This window comes from Colius striatus, chromosome 9 (assembly GCF_028858725.1).
Source record: "Colius striatus isolate bColStr4 chromosome 9, bColStr4.1.hap1, whole genome shotgun sequence".
Classification (NCBI taxonomy): Eukaryota; Metazoa; Chordata; class Aves; order Coliiformes; family Coliidae; genus Colius; species Colius striatus.
The window spans coordinates 10,739,445-10,757,185 of record NC_084767.1 but is presented as its reverse complement, the minus strand read 5'-3'; the positions used below and the strand labels follow the sequence as shown (position 1 = coordinate 10,757,185).

General features: G+C 42.0%; 1 protein-coding gene across 6 annotated transcripts in view; it reads left to right on the top strand.

Moving 5' to 3' along the window:
• Window positions 1-16,147, top strand: part of KCNIP1 (potassium voltage-gated channel interacting protein 1) — a 349,864-nt gene extending 333,717 nt beyond the window's left edge. For all 6 annotated transcript variants that reach the window (XM_062002328.1, XM_062002323.1, XM_062002329.1 and 3 more), the window contains 6 exons: window positions 6,670-6,739; window positions 9,706-9,776; window positions 11,803-11,910; window positions 13,270-13,374; window positions 13,937-13,999; window positions 16,100-16,147. In XM_062002328.1, the coding sequence (XP_061858312.1) occupies window positions 6,670-6,739; window positions 9,706-9,776; window positions 11,803-11,910; window positions 13,270-13,374; window positions 13,937-13,999; window positions 16,100-16,147 (465 nt within the window). The remainder of the gene's footprint in view (window positions 1-6,669; window positions 6,740-9,705; window positions 9,777-11,802; window positions 11,911-13,269; window positions 13,375-13,936; window positions 14,000-16,099) is intronic.
• Window positions 16,148-17,741: the final 1,594 nt, after the last annotated feature.

Below are 17,741 nucleotides of genomic sequence, written 5' to 3'. Positions count from 1 at the left end.
AGCTACCTTAAACACAGGGAAACCTGCTGGACATTGAGAAGGGCCTTTCTTTTAGACAGATTGTTGAAAATTGATTGAATCACAGCTCCAATGTATATTTACACCAAGGAGAGGAGCCTGATGCTTTCATCCTTTATTTGACCACTCACCTAAGCAAGCCAAGGCACAGCTCAGCTTTACATCATTCTGCTTGGTGCATGTGTTGTATTTGTACAGCCTTTGCTGCATGAAGGAGGCCTTTTCATGTGGGAAGCGTTCTAACCACTGAAGACTGATGTTCTGCAATCTCTTCATACTTTGGGCAGTCAGCAAGAAATTATATGGCTTTTGAGACAGAGCTTGTCAGGTTCACATACAGTATAATGTGGCATGACTGCCTACAGCAGGAGACTGAACTCAGAGAGTTCTTAACTGCTGTGTTTTGCTAAGATCTCTGAAATGCCTTCTGTATTGTTGTGTGTGGTGGGAATCCTGCTTGGCAGAGCAGTGCTCCATGCTGAGAGGTGGAGCTGGCTGTGCCAGCAGCTACAATGCAAACCAGAGGCAGCCTTGCAGTGCATTCAGACAGCACGTTTACCCCTTGCCCTGACCAGTTTTGCTATGGCTTTGCAGTAGAGAGGCATTACATCCCAGGGCAAGAATGATAAACAAGGCATTTAACTTGTGACATAAACTCTTTCCTAAGACCTCACTGAAGATCTTGCTATTAATTGGCAGTGCTGGCAAGATCTTGCTTTCTATCAGATTGTTAAGGCAAAGTCTGCAGCTGCTATGTACAATAATATGTATGAAGTTTTAATATCTAAGGTATAAATTGAAATGAAAGGGCAGCTTTAGCATTTGTAGCCTTCAAATCATGGTTTCAATGGGATGAGTAATTATGCACAGCAGGCAAACTGCCTCAGCTGGTTGCACAGGTGCTGTTGTACCAAACCGTCTGCTTTTTGGGATGGTGTTACAGTGCCATCTGGAGATTCACAGTCCCCCTGGGAATACAGTTGTTTTCCTCTCCCTGGCTTGTGCTTACTGCTTGCTTTTGGTGATTGCACAGGTCCTGTTTAATCATGAGCCAACACCTGGATAATCACACAGGCACTTGGAGGGCTCAGAAGGAGTGAGGCCTCGCTCAGCCCAGTTGCAGCCCCAGCAGCAAGGGATTCAATGTTCATGAACATGGATGGTGTATGACCAGAGGTAGTTCACCACAGCCTGTGGTAGCCTCTGAGCTAGGGGCCTGGCTGACCAGGGTCATTCTTAGTACTTGCTCTCCTGTTTTTTGTCTCCAAAATCTGTTTCCCTTTTCCCTCCAAACGTCCTCCCAGTGTGTCACTGGTCAGGTCTGGTGTTTCTGTCCCATATTGATGGAGGCTTTCTCTTAATTCAGATCCTTTGCTCCTCTAGAGAAGCAGAGCATGCTAACCAGACCAGTGTCCTTGCTGCCTGGCCAAATAGCCTCTCTCTCTTTCCCTTCAGCTTCCTTTTCTGCTTGTGAAAAGGTGCTGTCTTCTAACATGCCTTGATGCCAGGGCCAAAAATTCCCTTTTACCTTAGCAATTATCTCTGCTCTCAAGTTGTACATTCTATGTCAATGCAGAACTGCCTATTTTGCACCTTGGTGTTAGCTGCTGTCAGACTGCAGCCATATTAACATAAGACACTTGATCTGATTTCTGTGGCTGTGGTTTTGCAAAAGCAAGGTAACAGACATGGTAGAAACAAGCAGAACCTATGGTGGATCTTGCTTTGGTTTATCCTAACAAAATAAAATGTGATATTTCCTCTCTATAAATTCATTAGGAGAGACAATTGTTTGAGCTAAAAGGTAATATTGGCACAGGAACAAAATAGCCATGAATAGGCATAGGCTAGAAATAGAAGAAAGTTCCCACTCTCTGGAGGAATAAAGGTTGGGGAATAGTCATGGAATAGAGGGAGGAGAATGAGAAACTGCTTTTAAGATCAAAATTGGTAAATTGATGACTAAAGAATTGACCGAGGATGACAGGAGCTTGAGCTCATTTATTTAATACCTCCCATTTAGACTAATGACTTATATTCTTTGGAATGTAGTACATGGATTTAAAAGGATTGGGATTTTTTTCATTCATTTGAGGAGCTCTGTGGTGTTAGGAGAAATGGGTGTTAGCTGCAAGGTATGATGTTTTAATACCAAATGAGAAAACAGGCATCCAAATAACCAAGGGGCTATTGTAGACATTCTTACCCTGCCTTAGTGTGAATATTTTAGCAAGTTTGTATGAGATCTGTAACAAATCAGGTTTTTGGAAACTGAAGCAAGCAGTATGAGCAAGGTAAAAATGTTCTGATGCTTGAATAATCCCAAAATATCACCCAGCAGGGAGAATATAGAGCAACAAAATATGTGGGATGCATGAATGCTTAGACTGCAAATCTGGATTGTGGATCCTGAATGAGAATATGTTAGAGCTTGCCTGTGATCAGCTAATCTAATACCTCTAGTTTAGCAAAATATGACCCTTGAGGACTCCTTTGCATGTTCTGGCCAAGTTAACTGACAACAGTCTGATGGGCAGCTCCTAAGTTTAGCCTCATTTCAGTTTTGCTACTGATCCCTCACTTGTCCACACTGCACATCTTGGAAAGCAGTCAAGGAAGGTGATTTCTGATTCCAGGAGGAGAAAGAACAGCAAGTGCAATTTTAATTTGGTTTTCTTTTTGTTTGTTTGTTGCAGTTTTTTTTTCTTTTAGGTGGGTTCAGCTCCTTTGTAGTTTAGTATTTTAAAGGTCTGAGAGGGTGGATGCAAATGGGTGCCTCATGCTGTCAATGCCAATGTCTGACAGTCAGCTTTGGGAAAACGAGGGCTTGTTTCCATGCTTGACAACAATACTAGAACAATGTTCACTGTTCCTGTTAGACATGTTAAAAGAATTTATAGGTGAAAGCAATGAGAGGTGTATACCTGAAATCTACCCTGCCATGAGGGAAAGCCTTATGAATATTATGGTGAAGAATTTTTTCTTGAGTGCGTAGAGCTTCATTATCTTCAGTGGAATTTATACTGACACTAAGCTTACCTGCTCCTTTTCACAAGAGATTTCTTTTGAGTCAGCTGAACTGAGTAATACTGTAGCACTAATGAGGCCTCTTGAGCATTATTTGACTCTTATAAAAACAAAATTGTGATGAATTAAGTGCAAATGAATTGGTACTAGCATATGTGTCTGAAAGCAATCCAGTTATAGAGAGCTAAACAGGCTGATCATTGTCAGCACTGCCTCTCCACAGCACTCCCGGAGGTTTGATGTTAACTTTCATTTGGCTTCCAGATGGAGCATCAGAAGCAATAAGGATCATGTGGAAATTCAGCAAATTTAATCAGGCACAATGGCTAAAACTGCTACAGGAGACCTGGCCTCTGCAAGGAGAGCGTGTGCAGCATCAGCAGCCTGCCCCTCACACAATGAAACTTCCTTCTCAGGGTTGCTAGTGGTGTGCTGGGGCTTTTGGTAGCCACAGGCTGTTAATGCAGCATGGAAGAGACACCAGAGACTCCATAACTGTAAAAATATAGAGAAAATTATGTTCAGGCACTGCATTTATAAACTGTCTTTAAGCATGTAAAGTAACGGTCCTTAGTGAATATAATAGTTGTATTTATCAAGATCAGAGAAGGAAGTACATCTTCACCTGACCAATAGCACTGTGCAGAAAAGGCTCAAGTCCTGTGCTAGGCTTAGTTCTTAAAAGAATGGCAATTTGGTCAAATGCTTTTAAGTTCTACAGAAGCCCAGAATGGGTGTTGGAGCAGCAGCAGCATTCCAGTGACCCAGGAGGAGATTTCTGCCCAAGAATGGCTGTTGATCAGGTACTTGGTGTGATTTATGATTAAAAGATACTATCAATAAACACCAGATTCTTTATTTAAGGTACATTAAATTACAAGCTTTAAGAAACTTGAACTTTGGTAAAATATCTTTATGATAGCTGTTGCTTTTTATTTATTAATCTTCTTGTAATAATTTTTGGCTTATTGAGATGAAAAAGTAACCACTCTCCTCACAACAAAGGAACCAAGCAACAGCTGTTTTATTTGGAGGGTTTGGAGGATATTCATCTAACCAAGAATTCTGCTGTACAGACTTAGAAAGCTTAATTAGTTTTGTCTGTAAATGAAAAATCAGGATCTTTGGATAGTTTTGGCTTTAGATAGTTCTGTTGTTCTTTTTACCCCCTTGCTGTGGAACAAGCCTTGGCACTGTGCTCTTGACCTCGCCGGGGCCATCAGCATCAGTGATCACTGATGCTGATGGCCCCGGCGAGGTCAAGAGCACAGTGCCAGGTTTGGGTTTTATTGGGACATTTAAACATAAGCAGTGGAATGACAGTTGTCAGGACATGCAGAGATGGAGTAAGATCATTTCAGGGCTTGTCAAGCAACAAATTCTCTTTTATTTGTCTCAAATCCCTCTGAAATCATTGATGGTTTTCTAACTGAATAGTGGGTAGAAGACAGCAGGGTATATTTTGCACTGGAGGAAGGAACCCAGATCTAATCACTCTGTTTCCTATAGCAAACAGGGATGTGATTAAGGAATTGCCTCATTGTCATCTGAAGTACCCCTTCTTGTTCTCCTTCTGTAATTTGCACAAGATAAAGTGATCTCTCATGTTGATTCTGTCCTTTGCCAGGGTTAGTGGATGCACATCAGCAGCAGGTGATACTGCAAAATCTAAGGCTAGAAAAAATGCTCTTTTTTCCCTTTATAGGCTTTTGATGGTGGAAGAATTTCTTGTCAAAGTCCTTTTTGTTCTTAAAAGGTATCTAAAGAACTCATCAATAAATAAGTCATAGACTTGAATCTTCCTCCAGCTTTTTGTGTCACCAATTCAAAGGGATTTTCTTATCCTTCCTAAGTTTACTCATCTTAAATTCAATAGCCTGTAAAGCTACCAGAATAAGCATTTGTCTGCCTTGGATCTGCAGAGTAGGGGGAGTGTATGTATCTCTGGAAGCTCCAGGCTGCCAGTAGTGAGTAACAGTAGCAGAACTGATATCTGCCCTGCTTTGCAAACCTACCTAGGGCCGTGACACACGCTCCCAAGCCTGCTCTTTAATGGAGTACAGGCCAAGCACAGAACTATACTGAGTTTGCACCCCAACAGCACCATGTGGTGTAGCAGGCATATTCCAACTGGTGTAATGTGGCAGTAGTATGTTTGGATGTAAAGACTTTGCAGCTCTCTGCTCTTTCAAGCTCATTTCTGTTAACCTCTAAGTTCCCTTGTGTCCACACGACACCTTTAATTTAGAAGGTAAATCCAGGAGGAAAATCTGATACTCTGCCTGAAAACTAGCAGATAATCCTTCAGCATGTTCTGCCAGGAGTGTCAGTGCTCTTGCTCCCTCTTCTTTCTGTGTGACACACTGCCTCAACTGGGCCTGAGGAACTGGAATTGCTGTGGATAGGGTCAAATGCCTGCAGCAGGGGACAGACCCAAGCTGTCTCTTCCAGTTGGTACTTATGAATGTGGCAGAAAGTTGACTTTCCTGTACCTGTAATCCTGTCTCTGTGAAAAAGGTTCAGTGCCATAGTTAATTTATTGTGTTGTTCTGCCTTAGTTTGCAAAATTGGTTGATGGGTAAGCCTGTGAGGAAGAGTGTCACCAATGAGGAAAGGTTGTGTACCATTGAAAACTTGCAGATGAATGTGTGTTATAATAGCACTGAGCTGGTGGGGTGTGGTAAAGCACCATTGTCAGCCTAAAGTTCCTCAGGAGTTTCATTTTGAATTGTCCCTTTCCATGGATGCTGCCCAGACTCTGCAAACACTCCCATGGAGCACATCCTACTTCAATACCATAACAGCTTCTTTGGCTGTAACAGAGCAAGAGAGAGCCCTCCAGATCAGGGATGCCCTGTTCCCTTCCTGAATGCTGCCCAGTGGGACTAGTTAGTATGTCAAGAAGTTCATGGAAGAAAATCTGCTGCCCTCATCCTAAATGTTTGCTCTTATTTAAAGCAGCCAACAGTGAAATGAAATGTCTTACATTCCAGTACCAGAAGTTAAACATAAAGTAACCCCACATGTTGCCAGGTTAGCAAATTGGCCTGGGCACAGTCTGACTTCTCAGAAGTTTACAGAAGGCTGAGCAGATAAACAGGTTAAAAAGGATCTGACATTTTTCAGCCCAATATTAATGCTTATTTGTAAGGACTTACCAGTATAACTTGTACCATCAGCCACTCTGGAGCTGGAGTCAGGTATTTGGCTACAGCCTGCTGCTGGGAATGAATGAATTCACATATGTGGAGGCATCAGACAGGGAAGTGTTAGCTGGCACTAATGTTACCTGTAATTATTGCAATTATTGTAATTATTGAATGTTTTGTATGACAGAAGGCAGGAGCTGCTTATCTATGTTGTCCTATAAAACAGTCACTAAACACTGCTGAAAATACCGTTAGAAGTGTTAATAATGGTGAACCAAGTCTCTGAGTTGCTTAAGATGAAATTGCAGTGTGAATTATTTGCATTTCTTCAGCTGCACAGCCTGTGCCTGCAGCTCAGCGTGTGAACACAAATGGGATTTGGTTAGTTACTCTCTTCAGACTTGTAGAGGTTTGCAAATGAACCTTTACAGAGCTGGGCTTTTTCCTTCATTTCCTTTTTTCCTTTTTCCAACAGGAATGTCCTAGTGGGGTTGTTAATGAAGAAACATTCAAACAGATCTATGCACAGTTTTTTCCTCATGGAGGTAAGTGGAGTCCTCTGCATGTCAGGTTTATTGAAGCGTGCCTTAACATTCATTACTGCCAGCTGGCTGCAAAACTGCTTCAGATCTGTGCAAGAAACGTGCATTGGGCTGAGGCTTTGCAGGATCCTAAGCAGTAAGGTAATAAAATTCATTTAGACCCTCTGAATAGTTATGTCACAAAAATATAGACAAACCCACATGAAAGATTGCCCCTAGTTGTCAGCTTTTTACCCCCTGAGTCTGAAATAGAAAGTGGGGATTGATTCCTTTCTTTGAGTAATGACTTTCTGGATGGCAGAAAGCTAGATTGCTGTCTCTCTGTGTGTCTTTTCCCTGCTGTTGGACTTCTGTGCATGCAGCAGCTAGCAAAGAAGAGTCCCTGACCTGACTTTTGGCCTGCAAATTAATCAAAACTTGCCTAAAATTCTTAGAGCAGCTCTTAGTTCCTGTGTGAACTTCCAGCTACCTGAAACGATAATTGTTGATGTTTGTGCCACTAAGATAGGGTCACATCATGTATGGCAATATTAAAGTACTGATTAAGCTTCTCAAATAATGTACGGTCTTGGCTTTGAAGAGCGTCAAGATTTCTATGTTCTTCTAGGTGGATATGGTCTGTGGGGATGCTGTTCCCAAACAGAAAGAAACAAGTCATGGATTTAAGTGGCTTCTGAAGTAAAAGGCCTCAGTATTTGAGGCTTTCCAAATGAAAGAATACATTCATTGTGGAATAATGACTGTAGTCTCTGCTAGGCTGTGTATGTGCATTACAAGGGTTAATTGGATGAAGCTGGAACACAAAAAGTTCCACTTAAATATAAGAAAAAACTATTTTACTGTGAGGGTGATGGAGCCCTGGCACAGGCTGCCCAGAGGCATTGTGGAGGCTCCTTCCTTGGAGGGCTTCAAGACCCTCCTGGACATGTTCCTATGTGACCTGACCTAGATGACCCTGCCTCTGCAGGGGGGTTGGACTGGATGATCTCTAAAGCTCCCTTCCAACCCCTACCATTCTATGGTTCCATGACATGCATTTATTTGAAGAAGGTCATTAACAAGTGGTTTTTCAACTAAATGCCCAGATAAAACACAGTTTTACCATGCATGGGACCTATAAAAAGTTTACTTTAAATTTCAGTACGGGCTTGATGATTTTCTATTGTGGTTGATTTGGTTTTGCTGTAGATAGCAACCATTTGTTTATTATTTCAACAACTATGAAAATATCTAAGTATTTCTAATCTTAATTTGCTTCTGAATGTGTTTTGTGTTTTCAACCTAAACTCCAGTATGTAAGGAACCCCAGGTACCCCAAGTTAACTGCATTTACTCTTTTAAATGACACATCTCAGATGACCTACCATTCTATGATTCTATTATTCTATGACTCCTTCCTTCCTGTGTGTCAAAAACAATCAGGCCCAGAAACTGTATCTTTTCATGAATAATTTTTTCCCCTCTATTGAGGCTGACAGAGACCTGCATTTCTGTTGGTTTTTTGTCCCATTGCCTTGAAATGTGATTCTCCCTTGGTTAATGATGATGGCAGTACAGCCATCCTTGATAATAAATCAGTTTAATAGCAGATGTGTGATTTCATATTTTACACTGTTTTCTTTCACTTGGTTTCCAAAGCATTTGTGTAACAGCATCATAAATTGTGAGCTTTCAGATTCCCTGGCGATTTTTTTCAATGTATGGCTTTCTGTAGAGATAAACTTGTACATCCCAGAGGTAGTAAAGTAGCTCTGATTTATACAAACTTTGTGCAGTGTCATCCTTGGCTTGTGATGTTTTTGTTACACAGGGCTCCTATCTTGGACAGGTTTCAGTTTTTGCTAATCTGTCATTATGTGATATTAGTGATCTAGTATTTTTTAATGTATATCATATGTTATTGAAATAAAACCTCTAGGTCAATATTTTCAGTTCATTGTTTAGTTTAGCTTAATAGGAGTTTTTAGTATGACTGGCCCAGAAGTAATTCTACAGCTTCCTGCTGCAGCTATTTTTATGTTTGAGTCCTTCTCTTTAAAATGTAGTATTTTCCCCTATAGTCAGTGTATTCTACGCTTATGGGTGACAGTAACTGAAGTATTTGATTTTTTTAGGTGCTGTTACACTTTCCTGGATTTGAATAAAGTGAAAATACTTAATCATTCTGTAGACATCAGAGTCAAGAGATACTGGGTCATTCCAGCTGACTGCCTGTGTAGCACAGGGCACCAGGCTTCACTTGAACACCCATACACTGAGTATGAGGACTCAATGACATTTTAATACCCTTTGCTAGAGGCAAAGTATGGAAGAGACCAAGAAGTGCATGGCTGTTAACATAGCAATGAAATAATTAAGGGAGTTTAGTTACCCCCATATTGAAAAGTTGGACTCTAGTATTACAGAGAGCAGTGTGAATTGTCTCCAGAGCAGAAAATAGGACAGTGAAGGTTTTAGTCATACACCTACCTGATTTTTTTTGCATACCATGTTTTTCCCAGTTAACAGCCATGCTTCATGTGGCCAGTTTAAGATGCAAAAGGACAAAACCAGACGAGATTGCTCTTTAACGTTCATGAGCCAAGCTCAGCTTACTGGAACTCAGCCCTTCTGAAGCTGGACAATCCCTGAGGATCTCTGCTCTATCTCACACAAAGCAAAAATGCAGAGGAAGGAAGCACACATGCTGCAATTGGTGTTTTTGCTACATTTCTCACCAGAGCTATTACTCCATTTGCTCCATTCTTTCAAATACAGCCCCATAATCCAAATTACCCACATTGTTATAAGAGCTTTTATGTTTCAAGGAGGGTGTGGGAAGTCCATGTTAACATTTGCTCTTCACAGACTATTCGGCAATGCTATGAGATTGGGTTTTACACAAAAGGAAAATAAGGTCATGGATGTTGTTTAGAGCCACTAGTGTCTAATGAACTGTTTTACCAACCAGTGCCCTTCGTGTTTTTCAGATGCTAGCATGTATGCACATTATCTCTTCAACGCATTTGACACTGCACAAAATGGCTCAGTGAAGTTTGAGGTAATTGTTTTGCATCGTCCTTTGATGCCCCTTTCTCAGTTTTGTGGTTTTAAGCTTTTCCATCCCTTCTTCATTATAAACTAGTAGGACTTGTTGCATTATGGGCTAGAGATTTCAGCCTAAAATCAGTTGGTATTTTAAAATCTGGTTCACTTCAGTTAATGCAAATACAGTTGCATATTTCCTTTCACTGAAGAAACCTAGACTGTGGTAGTATCACAGTGCAGAGATTCATGTAGCAGAGAGGAGTGGTCAAGAGCACCCCCATTTGGAAAGAGACAAGTGGCACAGATAATTTGGATACCCAAGAAAAGCCAGTACATCTTGTGCCTTCTGCAGTCATCATGCATTGCATAATTGAATTGTTGTATTTGTGTGTTCCTGGAATATAGGGGGAGTTTTAAGCTTATCTGATAATATCGAACAAGTATCTCAGGTACTTGGTACCAAATGGAAACTAAATCCACTCTAAGTAAAAGGCCTGTTGCTGTGGCTAGAAATAGCCAATACTTCAAGCTCTTACACATAGATGTAGGAGCACAGCAGAGAGTTACATTAGGTCATAGACTTGTGGAGGATGAACTTCATATTTTGAAGACAGTTTACTGTGATCAGTAAACAAAGATCAAAAGTCTCTGCCTTTGCCAGCAAGACTGAGAAATGTGTTCATGTAACAAAGGTAGAAAGGAAAGGTACCACGTGTATGTCTGTGTCTCTGTAACAACAGCTGCAGTGAAAGCTTTGCATATGGCAGCCACTTGGTAGTCAGAGTCTTCCAGAAACCTGAACAGAAAGAGACACAGGAAAATGCTTAGACAAGGGTTTGTTTAAAAAAAGTAGTGCTGAGCTTTCCTTCCTGGTAAACCTCTCTATTTAGTGGTTGTCAAACATAAGCATTTTGTCCCTTTTTTTTTTGTGGTGGTCAGCAAATTCAAATTCTTCTGAGCCTCAGGAAAAAGGAGCAAAGGTTTCCAAGTAATGCACTGCCTCATGTAGAGCTAATGGGGATAACACAGGAAGAACTAAGTACATTAAATGAGGTATGAGGAACTATGTAGCTCTGTTAGCTTAAAGCTCTGCCTGTGCTAGTTAATCCCTGTAGTGATGTTACTTACGAGGCCTGAGCCACCGTGCAGTGTAAACAATAAATCAAAGTTATTAGAAGCAATAACTTTAAGCAAAAGATACAATTAAAATGCTGTGTCCCAACCTGAGTGATTAGTGGTGGGAATCACAGATAGATTTTGGACAGTTTTTGACAGAGAGCAAAACCTGAGGCTCCCTGTGTTAGAGGAGCTGGGGATCTCTCTCGTGGAGAAAATGAAGGATTTTCTTCCTTCTTCACCAGCACCTGAGATCTGGAGGTAAGAAAGCACCTGCTTCTTCTGCAGTCAGAGTGCAGTTGTTTTGAACCAGGCAGTGACAACCTGAGTGACTCCTTGCGGCAGAACATTTCTAGGAGAAGAATAGCCACTGAAGTATCTGACAGTGCTCTTGAAAACCAGACATGTATTTTGCCATGCTTATGATAAATTTGTATAGGTACCAAGGAAGGTGTTCCAGCTTCTGGCCTTGAGCATGCTGTGGTGCTCCTGGCAAGTCTGAGGAGCCGGAGCAGCCACTATCCTATCAACTTCAGAATGTAAATCTGCCTAACTTGGACCAGATCTGCTCTTAATTCTGTGCGATTTTCACAACCCTCACCTCAGGACTAGAAGAGTTTATGGCTTTAGCACCTATTAGCTCTTACTGCCCTCCCAGCTTGATAAGCTGCCTAACTTGTATCATAAGCTTGGCTTTTATATTGGCTGCAGTTGCAGTACTTGAGAACTGTTCTGATTTTCCCGACTGCCTCACACATTTACAAGTGTGACAGTACTCAGATCATCCTGCTAGATGCCGTGTCCATTGAGTTCAGTCAGGCCACGTGTTTTAGAAAAGGGAGTCAGAAGAGATTGATAAGCATATGCTGTATCCTTAAAAGGATTTTGGGAATAGTCACACTTCTCTCTCTGCCTTGACCCAGGATTTTGTGATGGCATTGTCCATTCTGCTGCGTGGAACTGTTCATGAGAAGCTACGATGGACATTTAACCTGTATGACATAAATAAGGATGGCTACATCAACAAGGAGGTAAGGCTGCTTGTGACAAATGAGCTTGATTACTGGATTCAGACTGACTGGTTTCTGTTGCAGAGCACAATTAATTTTACATGCAGATAATTAAGTGTAAATTGGACTAGACCTGAGCATTTACGTAGATCTAAGCAAAGTGCATTGTGATCTTACATTGCATGACTTTGTAGATGTATTTTCATATTATAGTGCCTTTAATGGTTGCTTTAGCCAGGAGCAAAATCCTAGTTACAGCTATGACCACATAGCATTTGCAAAAGGGAAGGGTGGTGGTGAGAATAGCTACTTGGTGACTGAGGTGCAACGGGTTTCTGACTGCACTGGGAGGTATGGTGTGGGCTCACCTGAAGCATTAGAAACCCTCAGAAACTCCCAAATGCTACATTACCATCTGATTTTATCATTGTCTGGTCTTGCTGTTCTCTTTGTGGGAAGCAAAACATGAGCCAGCAATGTGCCCTCGTGGGCAAGAAGGCCAATGGCATCATGGGATGCATCAAGAATGTGGGCAGCAGGTCAAGGGAGATTCTTCTCACCCTCTGCTCTGCCCTGGTGAGGCCTCATCTGGAGTACTATGTCCAGTTCTGGGCTCCCCAGCTCAAGAGAGATAAGGAACTGTTAGATTGAGACCAGCACAGGGCTATAAAGATGCTGAAGGGACTGGAACATCTTCCTTATGAGGGACAAGGGGTAATGGGATGGAGATGGAACACAAAAAGTTCCATTTAAACATCAGAAAAAACTATTTCACTATTGAGGTGAGGGAGCCCTGGCCCAGGCTGCCCAGGGAGGATGTGGAGGCTCCTCTCTGGAGGTTTCCAAACCCACCAGGACATGTTCATGTGTGACCTGATCTAGGTGGGACCTACTTGAGCAGAGGGGTTGGACTAGATGATTTTTAGAGGTCCCTTCCAGCCCCTACCATTCTGTGGTTCTATGATACTGGAGTTGTGTGACAGTTTGCAAAGTGTGGAGAAGGGTTAGGTTTCCAGGGACTGCCATGAGTCTCTGGGACAAGGTCGATGCTACACTGCTCAGAACTAAGTATATCCTTTGCAGCCCAGCAGCTGTCAGATCAGAGCTCATGTTCTGCAGTGCTGTGTGGCCAGCAGAGGGATGTGAGTGCTGCCAGAGCCTCCAGCACAGTCCTGGCAAAGTCATGGCACTGTAGGAAAGAAGCACTTCTGTTTTATAGATGAACTTGTATATGATGATCCGTCTGCCTTCATGGATAAGCATTCTCTGTCCTGTTTTGTAATAGAAGAAGGGTGAGGAAGAGGGCAGCAAAAGAAAGAAATGTGCTGTTGTTTCTATTAATTTCCCTTTTGTGTTTGTTCTCGTGTGCCACTGCTGCAGGAAATGATGGATATAGTAAAGGCAATTTATGATATGATGGGGAAGTACACGTACCCAGTGCTCAAGGAAGATGCCCCAAGGCAACATGTAGAAGTGTTCTTCCAGGTACTTGATTTTTTTCTGTGCTTTTCTTAACACTTGGACTGTGCACTGATATACTTCAAATTTTAACCCCAAGTTCTAGCTTATGCCCCACTATGTATTCCAAAACAAACCCTGGCATCCATTCAGCCTAACACTATGGTATCTGCTGACTTCCTGGCTCCAAAAAGATCTCATTTGTCTCTTTGCATTGAGCCTGACCCTTTGCGTTGAGATGTGTCTCATCCAGCAAGTGTGAAGTCTCTGCATGTGTTGTAGCCTTTTTGTACTGCTTCTCTCAACTGCCTAGTAAAGAGAGACGGGAATATAGGTGCTGGTTGGTAGGGCAGTGAATAAATAAATGATATAATAAGAGCAGAGGTTGCTGTGTATGTCAAGGAAGGAATAGTTGGAGATGACCTCAAAAGCATTCCAAATACCAGAGTAAAGAAGTCACAGACGCAGAGTCTGTGATCTAAGCTTGTAAAGTGCCCTGGGTTTATTCAGGTTGCATCAACTAAGGCCTTATACTGTGTCTGCAGTGTAACTTGTGGAAACAAATATTTGTTTCAATTTTATTTTGCAGAAAATGGATAAAAACAAAGATGGTGTTGTAACTTTAGATGAGTTCATCGAATCGTGTCAGGAGGTAAGGACACAATTCTAACTGCACTGAAAGGTCTGGCTCTTGCTATAGCATTTCCTTTCCTTTTGGACAGACATTTGTAACAAGCAGCTGCTCAGGATCCCAAGTTTCCTATGCTCTGTGAGAAAAAAACAACTTTAATACTGAGTTTCTAGTGATGCTCTTTGAAGCCTGTGATTGAATAGCACAGTTGGGTCAGTCTGAACATGGAGAGGGCTTCTTCATTTCCAGTGCTGGTGACCAGTGCTTGTATTTGCCTGAGTGAACTGCAGTACTTGCTTATGTAGACAAGCAGATAACTCCAGAGAAGGCTCATAACTTAGTTGTGAGGGGTTTTTGGTGTGTGTTTGTGTTTATAAGAGGCTGATACTGTCTCTGTGTGGATGTCATCAGCAGGCAGCATGTTGCTGGAACTGTCCAAAGCTGAAAGTCTCACAAAATCTTGTAATTACAGCACTGACTTACACAAACAGTTGATGTTTTAATGTTCAAACATTAAAAGTGAATGTTGCCATCACAGCAGTGATTTTATTTCCTGCTTTGGAAATAAGATCCCTCTAATTCCATGCATTAGATAGGTTGTAAGAAATATTTGCTGATATTTTTAGCACTGGCATAAAGACAAGCATCTGCATTAACATGCAATTGGCCAAGTGTCTGTTGTCTTAGACTGTAATTAACTGTGTGGATGCTTGCTCAGAGATATCTGATATTTAGTCAGTACAATAATGGCCTCTAATTTAGAAAGTTTACATTGGTGCAAATAATTGCATAGTGACTCTCCTGTGTGTTTTACTTTCTCTGGACAAATCTTTCCTGTTCTGAAGTCAGCCAGCCTGTCTGTACCTGAGCAGCACACGCTCACTCTGGAGGGCTGGGTTGCTTTCCCATTCTTTCTTCAGCAACATCCACATTATTTAAGAGTCAGGGACTTCAAGCAGTGAAATCTTTGCTAGATGCATAATGCAAGAGTATTTTTTTTTCAGTTACTTCCTTTGTGGTCCCTCCTGATTGTTTATTTTTGGCCACATCTTTAATTTCATCATTGGTGGTGTGGATTATTCTTCACATTCATCATTTGCTTTCAGGCTGGCTGTGTGTATGATTAGTGGTCTCAGAACTGAAGCAGTTTTACTTTACTTCTCTTACCTTGTTTAATGCTCTGCCCTAGTTTGAGTCGAGTTCCTTCTGTTGACATTCTTGCACTGGGAGCTGTGCAGACTGATGTGTTTGGCAGATGGGTTTGCAGTGCTTGCTCCTAACAAAGTGCACTGTAGTGCTTACCTCTGCCATTTCTGAGGGTATGGGTCACGAGCAGAGAGCTGGTGTTGCTGTGGAGGGGATAATTGGCTTCCCATGCAAGGCAATACCTTATACCCACCAAACTGTGTTAGAAGTGAGATAGATGGATGCAGCCTCAAAGTAAGAGAGAAGAATGTTACAGGCAAGCAGTTATTCTGACTTTTGGAATAAGTGGATTCCTGGGGCAGATGGCATCTTTGTGACATGTTTGAATATCACTCTGGTACTTACACTAAAGCACGTTTTTGAGATTTCATGAGAAACGATCTGCGATTCCCTTTGTGTTTCTCCAACTTTCTCATTTGGATGTAGGGTACAATCTTGGAAAGGCTGCATGTGCAGTTGTATTTCTGGAACGAAGTGGTCCTGTAAAAGGCAGCTGGCTTATCAGTTCAAACCCTGTGATTTCATTTGGACTTTTCAAGCTAAGTGCATGTTTGCATATTGAGGATCAATGAAATGCACTTGAGCACCGAAGTCTGAGGGTGTTCAGTATTGCCACCAGCTCAATACTGTTGTCTGGTTTTCTTCAGTAAAGCACAGCCCATGCTGAGTGTCAAGCTTAGGAGAAGATCCTGTGCTTGCTTCCTCAAACTAGCTTAAGCTGCCAAAGTCCGAGACAAGTGCTTTGCTGAATCAGGAGCTAATCACTGAATCAATTCGAGCTCACTGAGGATGAAAAGCATTACGAAAACAAGGCTGTTGGCTGCAGTAGCAGCTGCAGAGTCCCTTCTGTGCAGTGCAAAGTTACAAGTACTTGTCAGTGCTGCTTTTATGACAACATCTTCTCATTGCTTTCAGGATGACAATATCATGCGATCCTTACAGCTCTTTGAAAATGTGATGTAACCGTGGCCGATGACTGCTGGAGGAGTCAGAGACTTTCTTCTGTGTAACAAAGGTCTCCTTTCTGGGTGAAAGCTTTTTACAACTCAGCCATGTTTCAGTGTGTGAGGATTTTGTATGACATCTCCAACCAAATGGCAACTGATCCCACCTCTTTCCCCCAAGAGACGCCGGTGGAGCTTTGTTTCGTTTTGGAAGCATGTGAATATTTTAATAAAACCTGACAAGAGAACTGCTGCTCAAAGTTCAATGAGTAATATACAGCATAGTTTGCTAGGCACAAGTCCTGCTTCTAATCTAGCAAGCTTGGTTACATACGATAGCACATGTGGATAAGCTTACTCAGCCATCTATCACAAGTGAAAAGCTCAGTCTGTACTACCGTACGGCAAAACGTTCTCAGAATGCCTTGCCATTAATCTGCTTTGACAAAAGTCACATCCACCTGGGCAGTCTGTAAAAACAGTGAACAGTAACTGTATCCAGGACATTGAGCAGGCAGCCCCAGTAGCAGATATCCCCATTTCAGCAGAGATTCCCTCTTCCCCTCTCACATGCACTGGTGCCACCACGCTGAGTTTGGTGGAGTTTTTCCTGAACACATTAACCAGAGGATCTACATGCCAGGGTGAGCCAGAAAGGAGCAAAACATGTGTTGCACCTACAAATGTCAAACTACACAACAGATTCTGTTCAGTGATGGTAAGTTCTTGCAAGACCAGGCAGATTTATAAGGGCTGGTACAGGAAGATGAATACCTGCTCTGGTCCCAGTCACTTCCTGCAGTCCCAGCACATGCTGGGACATCAAGTGATTGTGCAGAGCGCATCTCAGCAGCACCGTGGCCATGGGCTGGGGTCTTTTGGGTGTAGTTTGGCACACACTTCCTAGGTTCATCCTTTGTATTGTTATATTGAATGCTGCAGTGAAGTGTTGGCCACTTTACGGATTAGTTTAAGCTTTCTGGTTTTACTTGATGCATAAAAGGTCCCCAGATGATGCAGCTGTGTTTCCACATTTAGAACTTGGCACTCACAAAGTGTCAATAAGTTCACTTGGAAGCTACTTAGTCATTAGCCTCAGAATCAGCTGCCAGGCCCATGTGTCCCTTTAGGTAGTTTAACATTTTCTATAGCAAAATCTTTTTCCTTACAAGGCAGTTACATGACTTGTACAAGCCCCATTTCCTTACTAATGCCAAACAGAGCTCTGCTTTGGGGGTTGAGTTTTTTAATTAGTGAACCAGCAAGAATCATGTAGCGAATTAACACCAAGGTTGGATTTTGCCCAGTAGATTATTTGTCACCTAAGGAACATGTCAGAACCTGCTTTGCAAAAGAAAGCTAACACACCAGAGCGTTGCTGCAGCCTCCACACAGCTGACAGCTGAGAAACCAAGGGAAGGAGGGAACAGCCAACTTTTCCAGCTGCTCAAACCACACAGAAAGGAGAGTCTCTGCCATAGTGCTACCTTGCTCCCCCCCAGTAAGCATATATTTTTATTATATCAGATACTATATTACAGATATACTGTTAGCAATGAAGATATTTTAAAAACTATGTAAGTGGAAGCTTTTTATAATACAGGATATATAGA